Raw genomic sequence first — 21124 nt, 5'->3', positions numbered from 1 at the left:
CTCTCTGCCTCAGTTTCCTCTTCTACAAAACGGGATTCATAATTGTACCAAAACGCCACGGGGGGTGAATGGAGATAAAGCCCATAAAATACTCAGGACAGTGCGTGGTACCACCCGAGCCCTTGAGCTCATGGTCACTTTTGTGTATTGTCATTAACATCGTTAACAGAGAGAGATGCAGAGAACATGCAGGACCCAAGCTGAGAAAGTCCCACTCTTCTAGATCAGGGGCGAGCAAGCTACAGCTGGTGCCCGATAGGCCTGCGGCCTGTTTTTGTAAACAGTTGATTAGAACACAGCCACACCCATGTGCTTACTTATTGTCTTTGGCCGCTTTGGAGCCGCTGCCTCAGGCCTGGATAGTTACAAAGAGACCATCTGGCCCACAAAGCCCAAATATTTACTATCCAGCCCATTGCAGGAAAGGTTTGCTGACTCCGTTCTAGAAAATACCTTTCCTGTGGACCCAATGCATCCCTGCAAAGTACTTCACACCGCTCAGAGCATGTAACCTCCACAGCAGCCCTGCAGGTGGGCCAGGTGAGGTCACGATTCCCATTTTACAGACCAGGAAGCAGGCCAGGAGGGCCGGGCGCATCACCCAAGCTCGCAGAGGGGGTCAGAGCTCCGCACTGCAGCTGGGGTCCCAGGGCCCCACCCCTCAGGCTGGAGCCCCGTCCTTTCTCTCCCTTCTCCAAGGAGGTAGGAGGCAGCCAGCACACGCGTAAACGCCCCAATACCCACGGGCTTTCTGTGTCTGGGAGAACAAACCCATCCATCCTGGAGGCCCTGGGAACCAAGGGAGGCTGCAGGCTGGAGGTGGGGGAGGAAATCTGGAGCTCACACAGTCCACTGGGCTGGAGGAGGCTGGGGAAGGAGGCGCCAGAGAACATGGGGGCGGGGGAAGGTCTGATTATGGAAATGTTTGCTTTGCCAAGGTGGTTCCCAACCACACTGGGGTCATGACCCCCTGCAGGCTCTGAAAATGGCCCCAGGGCCTCTCCCTGGCTGATTGTCCCTGGCGCACACACTGACACTCAGAACTGGACGCCCAAGTTCATGGGACCATGGATCCCAGGAGTCCAAAATAAAACCCGTGGGCTCTCCAAGCATTTGGGCAGCTCTAAGGTCCCAAGGTAAGCGTGCAGATGAGCCAGCCGGTAGACCGACCGAGGCAGAGGGGCGGGGCCTGGGAGGGGTCCGGGAAGCTCTAAGACAAGTTGGACAGAATGCGGGCTTTGCACAAGTGATCCAACCTCTCTGAGCTTCAGCAAGGAGAAAATGATCTATTTCACAGGTGTTCAAAAAGATGTATAAAGTGCTTAGCACAGTGCCTGCCATCTACGATCCCAGCTAAGTGCTATAAGGTATTATTTCTCCCTTGGATTACAGGGCTGGTGCTTAGCTGGGAGGAAGGCTGGGGGCTTGGGCCAGGGCCTGAGGCCTCAGTAGAAATCCTGTCACAGAGAGCTAACTAACCCCCTTTCCTGAATGTGCTTTGTCTCATCACAATCCTGCCAGGTGGGTGTCACTGTCGCCCCCATTTTAGGATCATAGACACAGAGGCTCAAAGAGGGGCTGAGCTATAGAAAGCTGCACGGGATGGTGCTGCAGGGCAGAATCCGGGTCTGCAGGAACAGAGTTGAAGAGCGTGGGGTCACCATACCCAAGTTCAGTGGGGGAGGCTTACAGAGGCTGGGGGGCTGGAAACGGGGTTGGGGACAGAGACTAAAATATCAGACAAGGTAAAGACCACTGTTTATAACTTCACAGGGAGGCTCAGCTCCCCTCGGCTGGTTGGCTCCCCCCCTCCTCTGCACCCTCAGGCTATCTCCTGGCCCCCAGGGGAAATCACAGCAGGTGCCTTCAACCTGCATTGGGAGCGGACAAAGCTTCCCCCTTGTCAGCTCTGGAGGAATTAAATGCCAGCAGGGGGGCACGGACTGTCTGTGGGCCGGGTGGGCAGGGCCAGGGCAAGGAGCCACTGGCAGCTCCTCCCCGTGACATTTCCCGGCCTGCCCGCCCCTTCCAGCCACCGCTCAAGACTCGCTAAATGAAAGATGCTTCACACGCTCTGAACTCCGGCCTGGTATTTTCCAGCTCCTCTCGGAAATGCCAAGTCTTTAAAATGATTTACTGTCACGCAGTCAGAGAAGGAGATGGGCAACTTGGAAATGGTCTGAGGGAAGACTTGTGCTGGGCTCAGGCAGGGCACTGGGGTCCCGGTCCCGGGCAGAGGTGGCACTGTGGGCCAGCCACGCGGCTGCTCGGGGCCTCCGTCTCCACCGCCCTCAAATGCAGGTGGCACAAACGTGTTTCTGAAAGGGCTCCGTAAGAGTGTGAGTGGTGAGGGCCACTCACTGGGCCAGCGGCCAGGAAACAGGAGGTACACCCGTGTGGGCCAGTCAGCCACAGGAGGGAGAAGGGGCCCCTTTCTACGGGGCGGGCGGTGACGAATCTGCTCCCTGTAGGGTTTTGTCACTGAGCCTCAAAAATTCCAACAGGTGAGGGGTAGACAGGGTGGGGGTCCCCGAAGCTATGTGGCCCAGAGATCCTCATGAGCTGGAAACCCAGCATGGAGAAGAAGCCATAGTCAAGGCAGTTGTGAGGACAGTAACTGCAGCCAATCTGTTCAGCATCTGCTCTGTGCCACGCTCTGTCCTGAGTGCTTCACCCACACCATCACCCACCTCATCCTGCAACAACCCTAGGAAAATCTCCAGGGTACAGAGACAGAGCTGAGGCACAGAGACATTCAGTAGCTTGTCTAAGGTCACACAGCTAAAAAGTGGTTAAGCTTCAAAGCCACTTTTGCATGGCTCGTAAGGGTCCCAGGGTCGTGGCTCGGGTCACCGACCCCCTCACGCTGGCCTCTGACCGCTCCGTCGGAGACCTGCCGAGGAAGGAGGTACAGGGGGCTGAGAGTCGGGTCTCAGAGTTCCCCGAGAACAAGCCGGTGATCGCTCAGGCCAAGCAGGCCTGCTCAGGGCACTGGACAATCAGACTTCCTCTGCAGTTTTGAGGGGCTGGATGAGAAGGGACCATCATGGTCTTCTTATACCAAAATATCCGACACTGGATGGAGCCCCTTCGAGGAGTGAGGGAGCTGGTCCCAAGGACTTCGTGCCACCCTCACCATGATGGTCACCAGATGGTGACATCTGCCAGGAGAGGAAACGGACACTTGGGGACATCTAGGACCATGCGTGAAGCCACACAGCTGGGAGAGGCAGAGACAACTCCACAGGCACGTACGTCAAACTACAGCCCGTGTCCCATCCCTATTCCTTTTAGCGCTGTTTCCAAGTGGTGGTGGTGACCTCGGGACTTGGGATAAAGCTAACTGTCCACTGAGAATAAAGTGGTAGGTCTGTTACTGGCCCTCCTGGAGCTGCCTTCCTTTGTACGTGGGATTACATTCCTGAATGCAAGGGCTTGCTTCGTGTCTGCCCCCTCTCTAGGCTGGGAGCTCTGGGAATGCGGGGGCTCGTCTGTCTCAGCCCCAGTGGATCCCAGCGCAGGGTTCTGCGCCTGGCACCCAGCGGGCCCACCACAATCAGCTGCTGAATAAATGAATGAGCGCTCAAGGCAGCCTGCCTCATTTCTGGTCCGCTGTGATTGCTACAAAGAGATCGTCTACACAGCCCTCCTGGAGGGCTTCCCCCGCCGCACTCCGTGCTGCCTGGACGTGGTCACTCCCTCTGACCCAGGATAACCCTGCCCGGATCTCGTCCCCAAGCGGTCTTCCTCCACCAGTCACTGGGATTTGCCTCTGCCCACGTCCTGGGCTAGATGCTTTGCGTCCAGTTTCACACGGTCTTCTAAACAACACGGAGGTAAGGACTCCTAATGCCCATTTTACAGTCCAGGAAACTGAGAATCAGAACGTTAATCCTCTCACCCGAAGGCACACAGCTAATCGTGATGCAGCCAGGACGCCTGGCCCCGGCCTCGGCTTCCCCCGCCTGTAAAATGGGAACGGTAACTGCCACCCACAGCTTACAAGGACAATGGTGACGGAGAGTCCTTCGAAATTATCCGTTGGCACTAAGTGTTTCAACGGTCATCTGAATAGCAGGATGGATTTCTGCTCTCTGGTTCCTCTGAATCAGCCCCACGGATGGGACTTCTTCACAGCCGCTGTGATGCCGGGAGAGCCGAGTCCCAGGGGGCCCACGACACGAAGAGGAGTTTGGAGGGCTGATTATGATCTACCCAGCCTCCTCTGCCCTGGCACCTCCCTGAGCCCTTTCCGCACGGGGTCTCATCTCCGCTTCACAGCATCCCTGTGACGGGGCATGCTTCGTACCCCATTTTGCAGATGAGCCAGTCAAGGCTCAGCAAGGTTCTCTAGCTTGCCCAAGGTCACACAGCCCGAGGCAGAGACCCTCATGTCTTGCATCAGAAAGCCCACGCAGGTCCTGCTGACCGTGCCGACCGCCCACGGAGAACCTCCTACACGCCAGGGCCTCTGCCTCTCAATCCCCCTGTAAGAACGAGCCCGTCAGGCCCATTTTCCCCCCAAGGAAACTGAGGCTCAGAGAGGAGAAGCACTGAGGCCGGGTTTGTGCGGACTGGAAACGGGTTCTGCCCGACTCCCACACCCGGGCCTTCGCTCTGCAGCTCTGCTGACCCCATGATGATCCCCAGGGGCAGTGGGGGGAGGCCCTGGCTGGGGGAGGTGCAGGGGAACACTCACCTCCTTGATGAAGTTCATGAAGCGGCCGCCAAAGCGCCAGGCCTTGTGCCGATGGCACTGCAGGGAGTTCACGGTCATCTGGGGTGCCCGCTGGTAGCACACAGACACGATGTGGACGGCATCATACAGCAAGGCCGCGTCAGTCTGCAGGGGAGGGCCCAGGGCCTGCCTGAGAGCAGATCCCAAGCCCCAAGAGTCCTCGGCCCAATCTGCTCTGTCCCTTTTCCCCTCCCTCGCCAGACACGAGGGGTCCGGGTGAGGGAAAGGCCTACGGTGACCCCGTCCACGCCCCCAGCGAAGGCCAGATTTGGGTGTCCCTGCTGTTCCACAGACACTCAACTTCCACCCTCTGCAGCTCAGACCTTCTCCCTCTAGGCCCTCTCACCCCATCCCACCGCTCCTGCTGCTCTCCTAGGCCCTGCCCACACCTTCTCCCTTCCCGCTCCCCAGCCTTCGGCTGGTCACAGCCAAGGGTCCTCATCCCCGTGCTCCAAAACAATCCGTTTACAAGCCTCCACTACCACCTTTGGTGTGGGACTGTGTCTGATTCCTTTGTGTTCCCAGAACCTAGTCTAAGGTCTGAGGAAGGGAAGTGGTGGGAGGGGAGAAGAGATAGGGAGGATGGAGGGAAGGGAAGAAGGATGGGAGGAAGGAAGAAAAGATAGAAGAGGGAAAGGAGAGAGAAGGACAGGGAAAGGGGAGACCCCGGATCTGACCCGCCTGGCTGGAATACCATCATCACTCCGTCCAACAGGCCGGACTCTGCCCGGGGAGCCGCCTGCAGCCTCTCCATGGACCACTTCTCCACGATGGCCGAGACATGGGGGTTGTCCACGTTGAGGATCCGGAACCCTGTCAGGTTCACCCCTGAGTAGCGGTAGGGCTCCAGGTCTAACGCATATAGATCCTTGACGGAGAGAGGTTCGAGTAAATAACGGTGTGGCTGCTGTAAGCTCCACCCCCTGCCCCCCCCCCCCACCATCCCACACTCAGAGCCCCACCGCCCAAAGCTGCATCTCCCAGCAGAGCCCTGCTCTGCAGGGGGGAGGCTCAACGGTGACGGTGACGGTGACGGAGCACCTGCAGGAGCACTGATGTGGAATTGACGGGAACACCCTCTGCCTGCTGGCCGACCTCACATACTCAGGGCCGGACCTCTGGCAGGTGGCTCAACCAATTTCTTCATCTACGGAATGGGGACTGTGGCTCTTTTATAGGACCCGGTGCAACAGGTCACATAAAGGCCCAGCCCAGAACATCACAGGAGCTTGGTAAAGGCCATCATGGTCATTCCCAACGATGGGGGAGCCCACTTTGGGAGCACAAAGAGCACTGGGTCTGGGCATCTCCAAGTTACCCAGAGGGAAGCCCAAGAGAATTATTTTATCTGCCCCCAAAAGACTAGTTGAAAACAGTCCTTTCTAGAGGTGCCTGGGTGACTCAGTCGGTTAAGCGTCCGACTTCGGCTCAGGTCACGATCTCGCGGTCCGTGAGTTCAAGCCCCGCGTCAGGCTCTGTGCTGACAGCTCAGAGCCTGGAGCCTGCTTCAGATTCTGTGCCTCCCTCTCTCTCTGCCCCGCCCCTGCTCATACTCTGTCTCTCTCACTCTCAAAAATGAATAAATGTTAATTAAAAAAATAATAAAAAATAGACTAGTCCTCTCTAGCTTTTGCACAGTGAAGAAAACCATCAACAAAATGAAAACACTGAGCCGGAGAAGTACTTGCAAACTATATATCTGACAAGGCATTGATACCCGAGATATATAAAGAACTCCTACAACTCAGTAACAATACCACCACCAAAAGCCAAAACCAGATTAAAAAATGGGCAGTGAAAAAAAAAAAAAAGGGGCGCCTGGGTGGCTCCGTCGGTTGAGCGTCCGACTTCAGCTCAGGTCACGATCGTGGTCCGTGAGTTCGAGCCCCGCGTCGGGCTCTGGGCTGATGGCTCAGAGTCTGGAGCCTGCTTCCGATTCTGTGTCTCCCTCTCTCTCTGCCCCTCCCCCCATGCATGCTCTGTCTCTCTCTGTCTCAAAAATAAACAAACGTTAAAAAATAAAATGGGCAGTGAACCTGAAAACACATTTTTCTAAAGAAGACATCCAGATGGCCAACAGACACATGCAAAGGTGCTCAGCATCACTCATCATCAGGGAAATGCAAATCAAAACCACCACAAGCCCTCACCTGGCACCTGTCAGAATGGCCAGAACCAAAAAGATAAGGAACCACAAGTGTTGGCGAGGACGCAGAGAGAAAGGAACCCTCGTGCACTGTTGGTGGGAATGCAAACAGGTGCAGCCACTGTGGAAAACAGTATGGAGTCTCCTCAAAAAATTACAACTAGGACCACTCTATGATCCAGGGGTTCCACTTCTGGGCATTTATCTGAAGCAAACAAAAAAATCTAATTTGAAAACACACGTGCCCTCCTGTGTTCACTCCAGCATGACTTATAGTAGCCACGATGTGGAAGCAACCTACGTGTCCATCGACAGCTGAACAATAAGGAACATGTGGTGTGTACACACAGAGGAATGTAAGTCAGCCATAAAAACAAACAAACAAACAAAAAAGACACATTTGTAACAATGTGTCTGGACCTAGAGGGCATTATGCTAAGTGAAGCAAGTCAAACAGAGAAAGACAAATACCGTATGATGTCACTTACGTGTGGAATCTAAAAAGCAAAACAAAACAAACTCACAGACACAGAGAACAAACTGGTGGATGCCAGAAGGGGAGAGGGGTGGGGGTGGGGGGACAGGCAAAATAGGTCAAGAGGATTGAGAGGTACGAACTTGCAGCTATAAAATAAGTCACGGGGACGTAATGCGCAGCACGGAGAATGCAGTCAGTTATACAGTCATGACTTTGTATGGTGACAGACGGCAACCAAACCTACTGTGGGGACCGTTTTGTAACGTATAAAAATATTGAATTGCTATCTTGTACCCCTGAAATGAACATAATATTGTAGGTCAGTTATAATTCAATAAAAAAGAAGAGTCTTTCTGCTTGGGACTCAAGAAATACCGCTGTCTTCTTCTCACAAGCCAGGCCTCTCACCCTTTGCCTCCTAGGAGCAGCTGGCCGACAGTCAGCCCGTCTGTCCGTGGCCAGGCCACATCCGGTCTGGTGCAACGGGTAGGCCCTGGCCAAAGGGCCAGGAAGACAAGCCTCAATGCCTGGAGCGGCCCAGCTCCGGCCCCTCCCTGCACTCCAGCTCTGTGGCAAGGTGGGCCGGTGAGGCGAGGAGGCAGAGGGGTTGGGGGGAGGGGAAGGGGGGGCAAGCCAGGCATTAAGAAAAAGTGGCAGGTGGCAGGGGCAGGGAGGTGGCAGGTGGTAGCTGGAGGAGCGGAGCAGAGTTCCGTCCTGTTAAGCAAAACTCCCCAAACTTGGAAATAAGGCAGAAGGGAATGTCGTAGGGAATGTCGTAGGGAAGCATCGCTGACCAGGCCCGTCCTGGATTCTGTGATGCTCTGGGAGAACGCACCTGGGCCTGACTTCACTCTCAGCTACTGATTAAAGGCCCAGACTCAAGGTTAACTTGGAGATCTTTGCCAACTGGAAAGATAAACCCCAATGTTGTGGTTTATTGCCCTGTAGGACATTAATTCACTGAGCAGTCTTACTCTGTGTTTTCCCCTCCAAATAAAAACTCAATCCCTCAAAAGCTCTTGGAGACAGTGTTGCCATCCTACTGGTTCCCTTGTTAGTGAACGGAATCCGTCGTTGATACGTGCTTATCCTATATTTGCATGAGTCATTTTTTTACTTTTTGAAAATGTAACACACTATGATCCTCTGGATTGGCCCCTTCCTACTAGTGGAGAAACTGCGTCCTAAGGTCCTCCTGGCCAACTGCCTATCCTTTTCCATGCTCTGCCCTCATCAAGCTGCCTTCTGTCCCAGACCCCGGTCCATCCTCTCTCCTGGGTCCCTCGACTCAGACCCTCCATCCTGTGCTGGGAGAGCGGCAGGGCACCCCGTGGGCTGTACTCTTCTCTGCATGGCCACAGCCGTCGGGAATAACACCCCAGCCCGTCACAGTCCAAGCTTCGGTTAACTCAGTGGCGGCTCGAGGAACAATGAGCCCACGGAGCAGGTTATCCACATGGTGCTGGCGGCCTCCTGTCTCCCACATGTCCCTAATTGATGCTAAACTCCTGCCGCTCCCGCTGCACCCCCAGAATGGGCTTCTTCTGGGGTGCACTCTGTTGGTTTCCCCTCTGAAGGCTTAAGGGGTAGGGAGCAGCGGGGAGGTTTGGCACAGACTCGAACCGACAAGAAAAGTCAGTCCTAGCCTTGCCCAAACAAATAGGGTGCTGATTCTCCGCCAGGACTTGGGACGGGGAAGGGGTCGGGTGGGAGCACGAAGCTGGGTCTTCAGCAGACGAGGGGGTCTCGCTGGGCCGGCCAGAGGGTGCCTGCCCCAGTCTCACTGGGGAGCCCAGGGTGGGCACCGCGCTCAGCCCTGATGTGGAAGACATTTTCCCATCTCAGTAACCCCCTGCGAAGTAGCTGTTTAATCGTCTTCTCCTTTTACAGATGAGGAAGCAGGGTCAGGGGCATCAGGCGACTCGCCTGCGGTCACGAAGTTCCTACAGGGCGGAGCAGAATTCGGACCCGGGGCCGCTTCAGTGGTGTGTCGGAGCTGACTCCCACGGGCCCATGGGAGCTAACTGTTCGCACTTCCTCCTGTCCCTGTGTGCGTCCAGTGACATCACATTGGTAGCTTAATACCAGCCACAGTGGAAGTATTCACACCACGGAAATCAGAGGCCCTACAAGTCCAGGGGCATCCCCCCTCCCCTCTGAGAGCTGGTTGTACATTTTTGTCTGTCTTATTCAAAAATTCCCGGGCTGTACTGTCCCCAGTGGTTGCCAAACACACAATATGCATCAGGATGGATTCTGGAGCTTTTGGGGGGGGGGTACGTATAAGCCATGGACAGTCTGGGGCGTGGCCCCTGGTTGTCGGGAGATGAGGGGCAGACAGGAGTCCGGTCCTTCCCGCCTTACCCATCTTGGCAATAGAGAAACAATCACGACGAGCTGATAGCTATGAGCACCTGTCAGTCTTACACCTCAGGCACCACTTAATTCGCATCTCCACCTCACACAAGGAGGGTGTTGTTGGCACCCCATTTTAGAGGAAGGAACTGAGGCACAGAGAGGTTAGGTTTCACCGCTGGGGAGCGGTGCAGTCAAACCCAGGAAGTCTAGCTCCCGAGCCCTCCCTCTGACCTGTGACCAGCCCTCGGTCCACACAGCACACAGAGGGGTCTTTCTGATGGATCAATCCACCCCCCTCACTCCTGTGTTTACGGATCCTTGCTACCCTCTCAGAAGAAAGTGCAATTCTTTAGTTTACAAAGCTCTCCACCCCGCCAGCCCCACTTTTCTTCCCACCCCCTCCCATGTTTGTTTCAGGAGCCAAACCACTTTCGCTCCCCTTTTCCTTTCCTCGCTGGCCCCCATCACACATCTCCTCCTCCCTGTGCCGGCATTTGTGCATGTTCTTATCCTCTGGCTGGAACGTCTCTCTTCTCAACCCTCTTGGGTGGGCTATTCTCTGAGATCCAACTCAAGGGGCACCTCTTCCAGGAAGCCTCCCCTGACTACTCCTTTACACATGCACAACAGAGTGGGTCAGGGGTGCTTCCGCTCTTACCCTGGGACCTCTCGGCTTTCACCCCTCTGATGACAACTATCAGTGTCTATGTCTGTCTCCCCCGTGCACCTGTCACCCGAAGTGGAAAGAAGGGTTGGCCAGCTGAGCCGCTCTCTGGACACCCAAACAGCACTGGGAAGAGCCTGGGATCAAGACTAGTGTTTCACATCCACCTCTCAGGGGGAGCTCTCAATGACGTTGGAGGTTAGGAGCAGTTTGGCAAATTGCCTGGGGAGGAGGGACAGACCCTTAAGGAGACTGCTTCAGTATCAAGAGATCTTCCCCAAGTCGCCTCTGAAGAAGGCAGGTAAGGGAAGATGAAGCACTTTTGTTTTGCAGAGTGGAGAACGGGGAGTTCGGGGCCAGAGCTGAACTGCTGGGGCCCCGGGAGAGAAGCTGAGCTCTGCCCCCAGGGGGCGCCCTCCTCCCGCCGCCCCTGCACAGGCTGGTGGGGGCAAGGTACAGCCTCCTCTCTGATGCGGCGCTAACCTAATATCAAAGGCCTGAAGGATTGCCAAAGCATCAGCCTAGGGCCTCCGTGACTCAGGGGGAAGGGGGCATCTCTGGCCCTGTGGGGGCCTGGATGCTGGTGGCATCGGGCCTTCCAAGCCTACAAGACGTAGCATGTGGTCTGCTGACACGCTGAGCCTGGGAGGGAGCAAGCTGGGGTCACTGCTGGGGTCACCTCCCTCCCTGTCACCCTGAGCCCGGGGTACAAAGTGTGGTAGGACCCGTGGCACCAAATGTCCCTGCTCCTGTGACACGAGGGCAGTGACGACGGGGCGCTGCTGAAGAGGCCTCTTTGTCCGGCTCCGATTTTTGGTCCAAACTGCCCCGCGCCGAGACCCCAGGTGCCACGCACGGCGAACCGAGCGCAACCTTGCCGCTTGGCAAAAAGTTGCTGTTCTCGATGCCAAATGTTGACACGCCGAATTCAGTGTCGACGAGGGACCTTTTAGAAACATTCAGCATAACATAATAGACTAATTCATTAGCACCCCATGGGTCTGACTGGGTAGAAGCTGAAGCTCGGAAAACATTGCCTTAAGGAATGACAGATGAAAATATCTTTCCCATGATATAACTGTTATTGCCGGGAAGTGGCATTAATTGTGATTGCTTATCTATTAATTTATTATAATTCTTCTTCCACCTCCAGGCTTTTACCTACACATGACATGTACCAGGGGCTCAGCTGGGGCTGATTAACGCGGGGTTATCTGGGAATGGCTCAAAGCTGGCTGGCACAGATACTGGCCGCTGGGGTAATTAAAATGTCTTCTGCGTGAAAGAAGCGAGTTTGGAGAATGTTTTAGAGGCGAGGAGTTGGTGACGTGGGTTTGCTAAGGGGAAGGAGAGAAATGGCAAATGCCACTGCCCTCCCCGATACAGCCTCGACTGACCAATGGGCAGCAAAGAGGCGGAATCACGAGGCCGACCCTGAAGCCAGCGGGGCCGGGAGGAGGCTCCTGGGGCTGGAGCCGGAGCTGAAGCAGGACGTGGGCTGGAGCGGAGGGACCCAAGGGACACGGCTGATGCCCTGGCAGGCAGGCGGCCGGGGGCAGTCGGGAGACACGCTGGTTAGAGCCCCTGATACACGCGCGCGCACCTACTCGGCTGCAAATTGCAGAACTCTTTGTGCGGCAGGGTACCTCCCTGGAAAGATCCACTCTCCCTGCTCCTCAGAGAGGCCCGGGGGGCACGGGCAGTGGGCTGGAGAGACCGTGCACCAGACCGGAAGTCAGGAGCCACGGCCTCCACCACTGATCCACTGTGAGACTCTGGGCAAGCCACTCAACCTCTCCGGTCCCAGGGTTGCCCATCCATCGACTGGGAGCAAAAACTCTGCCGTGGAAAGAGGAAAACCAGCGATGTGGAGAAAGGGCTTTGGAACCTGTGAGGTGTGGGCAAGGCTGGGATTTGTGGAGGCTCCATTTCCCCTCGTTAGTGTCGACCACCGTGCCTGGACCATGGCTGCCGTGTGCGGCCAGGGGAGGCCAGCCATGACGTTGTGCGGGTTTTCAGGGCGACAGGTCTCCACAGGGACCTTTGGAGCTAGACAGCCCCCAGCTGGTAAAGATCCAGGCTCCGCTCCCTTTCTCGCGAGTGGCCGCTCTGAGCCTTGGTTTCTACTCTCCTGTAAAATCGGGACATCGTTCCTCCCTTGGAGAGTTGTTCTGAATTTTGCATGAGATGGGCGATGCTGAATACAGAGAAAACACGAGCAATTTAACACTTCCGTAGTACTTAATTAAACATCAGGCACTCAACATACTTAATGCTCTGCGTAACAATGCCATGAGGTGATGCGGTTGCTGTGGCCGTTTTGTGGACGGGAAAATGAGGCACAGAGAGGTGAAGTAACTTGCCCAGGGAAGCGGAAGAATCTCGACTTCTAAGTCAGGCAGGCTGGCCCCAGGGTCCACGGTCTTCACCGTGGCTATGACAAGGGTCTTGGTAACTTGACTGATTACTTTCTACGTTGTACTGTCGTTATTCATTCATTCAGGCATTAATGGCCACCTCCTGCCTGGCCAGGCACTATCTGGGCACCGGAGATGTACAGGTGAACGGGTCGCAGTGCTTGATCCTTACATGCATGAAGGGAGCCTGCCAGCTGGTGGCCTTTGTGTTGGGGCCACCTCTGCACACTGTCTCCCACCCAAGTGCCCTGCTCAGTCCGTGGGGCTTTGAGAGCATCTGTACGTGGCTGCTGGACAAGGGAGTAAACGGATGCTTGAATTAAGGAAATGAAAAAGAGAAGTGGACACTGTCTGGGGCCAGAGGAAACCGCAGGGCACTCCCTGCCCTGAGCCTCCCTCTAAGACCTCTAGCCTTGCCCCCAGGAGGGCAATGGCATTAACGTAAGGAAACTGGGGTCACTAGGGAGGTGCCGTCTCCAGAGTGTTGCCTGAAAGGTGGAGTCAGGCCAGAGGGCAAAGGGCCCGGACGTTGGTCTCCGCACCCCAGGAGCCCAGGAAGGGGTGCACGGGGCTGCCATGCCAGGGGACAGGGCCTTGGGCCCCTGGAATGTGCCCACCACACCTTCCCAGCCTTCCTCCTCTGCCTCGCTCCGGGCTCCAAACAGAGGTGAAAACATGGGAGACCTGATGGCCTCATCCTCCAGCCTGCAATGACTTTCCAGCATATAGCATGGCATGGAAAAGTCAGCTTGGGTGGGCAGAAATCCAGCAGGGACTTGCGGGAAAAGGTGCCTGATCTCGGTCTCCAGTTTCCAGGATCCCATTCTCCCAGCGTGACTCATGGCACGTCCCCAGGTCTGAGCTCTGGATCAAGAGAATGTGCAGGGTGGCCCCTGAGCTCTGCCACGGGCACAGGGTATGTGGGGGTGCAGGGAGGGGAATAAGAAATGGCGTGCTGGCAAACGCTTAATAACCAGCTCTCAGGGGAGGGGAGGCTAAAAACCGTCATTTGTATTATTTGCCACCTCCTGTGGCACGAATATTCCTTCCACCATGGCTGACTTCAAGCCACCTACGTGCTATCGCTGAACGTGGATTTGCGAAGAGATGAACACAATGGGGTCTGGCAATCAGCCAGAGCGAGCCAGCCCCAAGCAATCCGGGGAAGCGCTAACGTGCCTCTTGCCTTTTGCTTATGCTGTTCTCTCGTGTGGAATCCCCTTCCCCTCTCTCCTTGGTGAACTCCTACTGATCCTTCCAGAACAACGTAAGCATCTGCTTTCTTGCCTCGAATTTCCCACCTTCCACCGGCCCCTCCGTACCTGGTGTCTCCTTGCACTGTGCCCCACGGCCATCTGTCCAGGCCTGTGATGGCACGAGCCTGTCGAAGGACCTAGACACGGAGGTGCAGACCGCACAGGAGAGGAGCTCCTTGAGGCCAGGGCCTCAGTGCCAGTCGTCAGGAGATACTCAGCGGAGCCCAGGTGCTGGGTAAGGAATGTTATCTGGGTCCCGGATGGATGAAGGAACACAGAAGCCTGCTGGGCTGAGGCAGATGTGGCAGAAGCTCGTTTCAGTGACAGAACGGTTAGCCGTGCTGTCACTTGCCCCAGAACAAGGCTGGATGGAACAGTCCCCCCAGGGCCCCCGGGAGGTGCAAGGGTGTCTGGCTCCACGCAGGGCGGCTGGGTGCTGGTGCCCCTTTGGCACGGGGATCTCTTCATTCTGCTGATTTCAGGCCACAACTAATTATCCTAATGGGTTTAAATGGCCCTAAATGTTCTCAGAGTTTGGACAGGACCCATCTGGAGCCTGCAGGTGGGCTGGGCCGGCTGACAGTGAGTGGGGAGACTTCGGCGGGGATGCTGCAGAAATCCAAAGTAGCAATGCCTGTTGTTGTGTGAGGCCTGAGACATTCGAGGCGGAGCGTGTGGGCTGGGAGGCCGGGGTCACCATAGTAAGAACAGCTAATACTTCCACAGCTCTTTGCACGAACCAGGCAGCGCTCTCGGCGTTTTACTTAATCAGCACATTTAGTCCTCAAAACCATCCTAGGGGGTAGAGGCCATGATCGTGCCCATTTCGCAGATGAAGAAACCGAGGCAAGGCCGTGGCTGGGAATCAGAGGGGCTTGTGGTCGCACGGGCAGGTCTAGACTCACTGCCCTCGGTCACAACACGATGTCACTTCTCAAAGTGGGCGGGCCACAAACATATCCCTGTGCCCCTGCCTGGGCCCACACCTAGAGCCTCAGGAAGCAAGGCCAGGCTAGCTGCAGCAACTGTCCCCACCAGGCTGACCTTGCTCCGAGGGGGTCCCACCCCGACCCGTGCCATGACCCAGCGGTACGTTACCAGAGTGGTGAAGATAAAGTGGTAGTATTCCGTCATCATGCCCATGGCCATGGCCTGCGGGAAAGCAGAACATTAGCAACTTGCAGGGAGTGCCCGAGAAGCAGCCTCCCCACTTCCACTCCAGTGGTGAGGACTGGACGGAGTGGTGGTGGGGGGTTGGGGGTGGGGGTTGGGAGGGTCTGGCTCCTCGCAGGGAGGGGGCTGTTCTCTGAGACCACCTCCCCAAAGCGACAACGACCGGCTGGTAGACAGCGGAGGGTTTCACACGGGAGTGTCCGGGAAAGTCACCTGGGACAGATTAAAACGCAGAATCGTGAGCCATACTCTGCAAAGATTCCGAATTCCGCAGGGCTGGGCTGGGCCCGGTAGTCTGGCTTTTCAGTAAGCGTCTCCGGGCCTGCCACACTTAAGAGAAATGCCGCCGGGATCAGCCCCAGACCGCCTCTGCCAGTGCCCTGACTCCACCCGGCGGAGCTCACCGTCCTGGCTCCAGAGAGAGGTGTGGGAAAGCCCAGCCCCCACCAGCCTCCAGCCAGGCCTGAGGAGGAGAGGCTGTGGTCAGGCTGAGAGCCTCCCAGGGGGGCCGAGACAGCCAGGCTTCCCTCGTCCAGCTGACCACGAAGCAGCCCGCACGGCTGGAATTATTACCATGTACCATCATGAAGCCTGCATTGTACACATTTATGTATTTTATTAGAAACCTATCATCTATAATAATTACCATAATGCATTTTCTGCAAAGATCTTCTGGGCCCACAAAGTGCTCTGGAGGAATAAATGTCACGGGCTCAAGTCCACTCGGAAAATGTCACTCATTCTCTCGCCCTCTTAGAGATTCACAGCCTGCTTCAGCAGGTTCAAGGCTCAGAAAAGGCTTCAGTAAATGGATGTATTTACCTTTGTGGGGTGCAGTGTATAGCTGCTGAGCACAAAATCTCCACTTTTAATTCTGGATGTTTTCAAGTTAGGCAGAGTAAATGGGAGTAAATTTCGCGGGGAGTAAATTACATGGGGAGTAAATTTCGACCTTCTGGCTGGATGACCTTGGGTCCATTCCTTTCCCCCTGAGCCTCAGTTTCCTCACCTGTAAACTGGGCGTGATAATCCTTGCCACCTCCCAGGGTGGCAGTGAGGGGCTACATGGACACAGCACATAGTAACTCGGCGAACTGGGGTCGTGACTGTCTCTATTACTCCGTGATAGAAGGAAGCGCTGGCAGGTGCCCCGGGAGGAGGGTTAAGGGACTACTGGGGAGTGTGGGTCTCCTCCATTGTGACTTTAAAGATGCCCCACACCGGGTGCCGACTGTGCACCGGACCCTGGGCTAGACTCTTTCCTTGCCTTGCTTCAACAGAATCCTCCGTCACCGGCTGAGGTAGGGATCATTGGCTCCACGGACAGAGGAGGGGACGACCCTGGGGTCCCTCGCTCTTGGGTGCACAACACCCAAGGGCAGAAGCAAGATCCAAACCCCTAAACGAGCTATCTAACCGCTGTGTGAGGGAGCCTGGGGGAGGACAGAGGCGGCCAGGAGGCTTGGGCAGCCCCTTGGCAAGGCCCAACTGGAGGCTGAGACCGGAAACCCCCCACCCCCCCACAGACTTGAAAATGCCCCGTCCCCAGCTCAGCGCCCGTCTCCCTGCACTCCGTGTCTCCCCCCGACCCCCCACCTGCCTCTCGCAGGGTCATGAGTATAGAGCCCCACGGAATGCCTCCTTCTATCACCAGGGACGCTTTCTGGGACCATATAATCGCCTTTTACACAGAGCACTGGCTCAAATTTGAGTGTTTTGGGTTTCCGCTGCAGCACCCTCCAAGGGGGTTGTAGGCGATTTCGTTGTTTATTTCTTAGGCAGCTGGCAGACACTGCTCTTGCTCCCAGCATGCCATGCCAGGCTGCGTCTGGGAAGGAACAGAGGCCCATCCGGGACCGAGAGCCACTTTCCTCCCCCACTGTCACTGCAAAGTGGAGCAGATGGTGCGGGGAACTTCAATAAACCTAGTAATAGGAAGAGTAACACCAAGTGCTGTGGGCTACGGGGAACTCATGACGGAAGAGGCGGTGAGGCACCCCTGGGGCTCTTCCCGCGACCCCGAGGCCTCTCCGTGCCTCCTGAAATGTTCTGTCCTGTGTGGCTTCGGGCCCTGTGCGGCACCCCCTGACCCCCACCTGCAGTGATGGCACCGAAGCTAGCATTCTCACAGCACCCTCCGGGTGCCAGGCTCGGCTCAACCCTGGTCTCATTCCATCCTCCCACCAAGCCAGAGCTTAAAGACCGCACTGCGTCCATTTTGCTGCTGCTCGAACGGGCTCGCAGAGGCCGGTTCCCATCGCCAGAAGGAAGCGGAGCTGGGGTCCAGCTGAACTCTGGCCGGCGTCACGCCCGAGTGTGGGAAAGGGAAGGCGGGGGGACGTGGCAGGCAGATCCCGACCATGCCTTCCATCCCTCCGGCTGGCCCGCGTTCACGCACCTGCTTGAGGATCTGGGCGGCCATGGTGTGGCTGCAGTCGAAGATGATGCGGAATTCACGGCCCCGCTTCATCTCCTTGAGTAGGGGGCGTGAGTCATCGGAGTCAAGGGGGAGCTGGCGGATCTTCAGGCGAATGTTGTACCTCGATGGGGCCATGATGAGCTCCTGCAGTCGGATGAGCCCTGGGAGGCCCCGGGGTGCAAAAGACACATGTGTGCACACAGGTATACACAGCTGCGGGCACCTCGGGTGTCCACACACGCCTGCGGCCACAGGTCTGGAGACACACACAGACGTGGACGCGTGGCCCACAGAGATACGTGCACGTGCACGGACTCGGTTATGTGTCCGGACACAGGCACCGGGCTGTGCACGCACAAACACATGTTTACATGGACATGCGTACTTTGATACGGACACACGCCTGGGCTTGTTCACATATGTAAATAAGGGCGTGTGCAGATACAGAAACACATACAACACGTGCAGATCCAAAAGTAGGCACAGAGAGACAGCAAGTCCCCCCTGACCACACCTCCCCGCTCCCCTCTAAACTAGAAGGGGGTACACAGATTTACGGAGCCCAGACCCGAGGCCACCCCTCTTCATCACCCCACCTGCAACACTGGGAAGCGTGGGACCTGCCTCCAGGATGTGGCACAAGTGGAGGCTCCAGGCTCCTCCGTACCAACTACTGTTGGGACTGTATAAGCCCACGTGGTATTTGTGTCCCCCAACCCAAGGACAGGCTACCTCAGTAAACCCGACCCATTTTTTCCAAGCTCAATGGACTCTCTTCCTCCGTGAAGCCTACGCCTACTGCTCTGTCCAAACAAAACACCCCCTCCTCCAACCCGGTGGCCTCGCCCTCAGCACCTCGTCTCACCCCCCACCCTGGGTCCCCGCAGCCTCGAGCACAGGGCCTGGCGCTTAGGTGGTGCTCCATGCAAATTTCCGTAATTGAACTGACTTACTGTTTTGGTTTTTTTTTTTTCTCCCCACACTGAAAAATCCATCCTCCACCTTGGCATTTTGCGAAACCACTTAATCTGGGGACTTTCAGGGAAAACTGAATGTCACTTCCTGGAGACAAATGGCTTACTTAGGTCTAATTAAGTTCATTTCCGTAGCTATTTCAAGGTCTGTTCTTGCTGACTCCCCTCTGTTTAGCCTGGGAGCAAGCCTGCTTGCTGCCCTCCGTACCTCTCCCCACTGCAGGGAGGGGCTGAGCCAGCAGGGGCCAGGGTCCCAAGTGGGCCATCCCCTCCTGCCCACTAGGCTCCCCGCCCACAGTCAGGGCTTAGCATCTGTGTCCTAATTGTGCTGTCCACCGGCTACAGGTCATTCCCACTCGGGTTCTCCTCTGGGGAGCAACTCCACCTCCATGCTCGCACCACATGACTCAGGAGGGATCTACCCCCAGCTCTAGGGGCACAGCATGCGGCCCCAGCCTGGCCAATCAGCACACACATTCCTCCAGGCAGAGGTACGGGCTTAGAGATGGGTATGTGACACGAGCTGGTCCTATCAGACGACTTCCAGAAATGGTGCCTCAGCCACTGGTAAGAGCTACGCCCCCTTTTCCACTTCACTCCAGAGAGGGAGGAAGTAACTCTGGGCATCACCACACAGAACCTGAGAAGGATTCCAAAACCACAGAAGTCAGGACAAGTAAGTCCTAATGATACCCATTTGAGCCTCTAGATCAAATAGTACCCGAAGCTGAAATTACTCCTGAACTCTCCAGTAAACACAGCCAACAAAATCCACTCCTCCTTTTTTGTTTGTTTGTTTGTTTTTGCTTAAGCTAGTTTTCTCTGGATTAAAGTTTGCAATCAACTATTTCAGTGTCCTTTGTCTGGACAGAGTCCCCCCACACAGACAGCCTACTTTGAGAGCCTTCCAACAGAGCATCTGGGTTTCCAAATGCATTTCTGATACAAATGCCTAGATCTGGTCAGCCTCTCCTTTCCATTCGTGACGGCTGGTCACCAGGAAAGCAGTTTGAATGGTATCCATCGTTCCCCTCTGCTGGAAAGGACAGAGATATATCCTTGTGACCTAAGCCTCCCAAGGAGCTCCCAAACAAGTGTTGCCATGGCCACGGTCATCAGGAACCCCCGGTCTCCTGGAAGGCCTCAGACCCAGGTGCATGGGCTGGCAGAGGGCTCTGGCATCCTGGAATGATCTGGATCAAACAGGGGTCACAGTGCTTCCTAAACTTGATGGGGCACAGGAACAAGGGTATCAGTCGACCCTCGCAGAAAAGGGAGGGGCCTCGAGCCCCTCTGGAACACACACCCAGCCTTACCCTCCCTCCCCAACTAACCCCAGAAATTCTCAGTTTGGGTGAATGCCGCTGCCTGCTCACACCTGTTACCCTGCAAGGCTCCGAGTCTCCACTTTGCGCCCGCTCGCTCAGTGTTCAGAGTCATGCCCAGCTTCGGTAGGCAGGCACGTGGGCTTTGGGGATCCGGGACATGAGGACGGGGACAGCCTGCATGCTGGAGCAGAGGCCACCAGGGTCTACCTGTCAGCCAAGTGCATTGCCCCGTGTAATACACAGTGACCCACATTCTCCAGCAGCAAATGTCAGACCTCCTTCTCATCAGCGTATTCCCAAAGGAGACCAGAGGCTCGTCTCAGCGCCCCCCACAACAGAGGATGAGGCTCTTGGCTTGCCCGAGATGAGCTTTTCTTCCTGGCTGCCTCCCTAATCAATCTCTCTCAAAATATCTGCAGTGAATCATGGTTGTCGGACTCATGCTTTTCACTTACAAAGCACTTCTGCATATTCATTACCCTATTTAACCATCTCCCTGTCCTAGAAGGCACGTAGGATAGAGACTTTTCTTCCCAACGGTACAGACGAAGAAACTGAGGCTCACAGAGGTCACGTGGTCTGCCAAGGTTTCGCAGCTGGCTCCTACAGTGGGGCCCTTCCCTCCACCCCAGGTTTTTCCAAGACCCTTCCTTTCATTCTCGACACCAGTTTGTCTCTGGGTGCAGATCAGGTTGTGAAGGCGACCACCGGTCAAAGGTCACGGGCCAACCCTGTTGGTTCCTGTAATAATCACTCTTGAATATTCTGTAACTGAGGATCTGGCCTCCCGAAATCATGCGCCAAACTAATGGCCGCACTTGTCTATGTTCCTACTCTCCCTCTGTTTCTGAGTACACAAGGCTCCCATTATAACCCCCAACATCTGTGTTTTGCTTCCTGCCCCACAGAGGATGTCTCCGCCTAACAGATCCCACCTGTCGTACTATAGGCTACATTAGGGTAATAAAATAATTAAAGTCTCCGGAGTAAAAAAGGCTCGTGCCCGTGCTTTCCGCTTGCCCCTGCCTCCTGGCGGATCCCGGTGCTTCTCCATGAGGCTCTGTGTGCCACGATGTGCCCCGTCCCGCTTCTAGGCAACTGTAAGAACTCTTCTCTCAATGGCATTGACCTCTCTGCATCATCAGTTGGTCATCCGCATCTATGGGGTCCCCG

At 55.9% G+C, this 21124-nt stretch overlaps 1 protein-coding gene across 2 annotated transcripts in view; it reads right to left on the bottom strand.

The window, feature by feature from the left end:
* Positions 1 to 21124, bottom strand: part of GRIK3 (glutamate ionotropic receptor kainate type subunit 3) — a 223964-nt gene that overhangs the window by 49529 nt on the left and 153311 nt on the right. For both annotated transcript variants that reach the window (XM_047084737.1, XM_047084738.1), the window contains exons 4-7: positions 17629 to 17810; positions 15156 to 15209; positions 5433 to 5606; positions 4700 to 4843 (exon numbers count right to left, since the gene is read on the bottom strand). In XM_047084737.1, coding sequence (XP_046940693.1) covers positions 4700 to 4843; positions 5433 to 5606; positions 15156 to 15209; positions 17629 to 17810 — 554 coding nt within the window. The remainder of the gene's footprint in view (positions 1 to 4699; positions 4844 to 5432; positions 5607 to 15155; positions 15210 to 17628; positions 17811 to 21124) is intronic.

This window comes from Lynx rufus, unplaced genomic scaffold, assembly GCF_022079265.1.
Source record: "Lynx rufus isolate CCGP_SWC_20201006 ecotype Redwood Valley unplaced genomic scaffold, mLynRuf1.p SCAF_2, whole genome shotgun sequence".
In the NCBI taxonomy this organism is placed as follows: domain Eukaryota; kingdom Metazoa; phylum Chordata; class Mammalia; order Carnivora; family Felidae; genus Lynx; species Lynx rufus.
The sequence above is the reverse complement of the archived record's forward strand: the minus strand, read 5'-3'. Positions and strand labels throughout refer to the sequence as shown.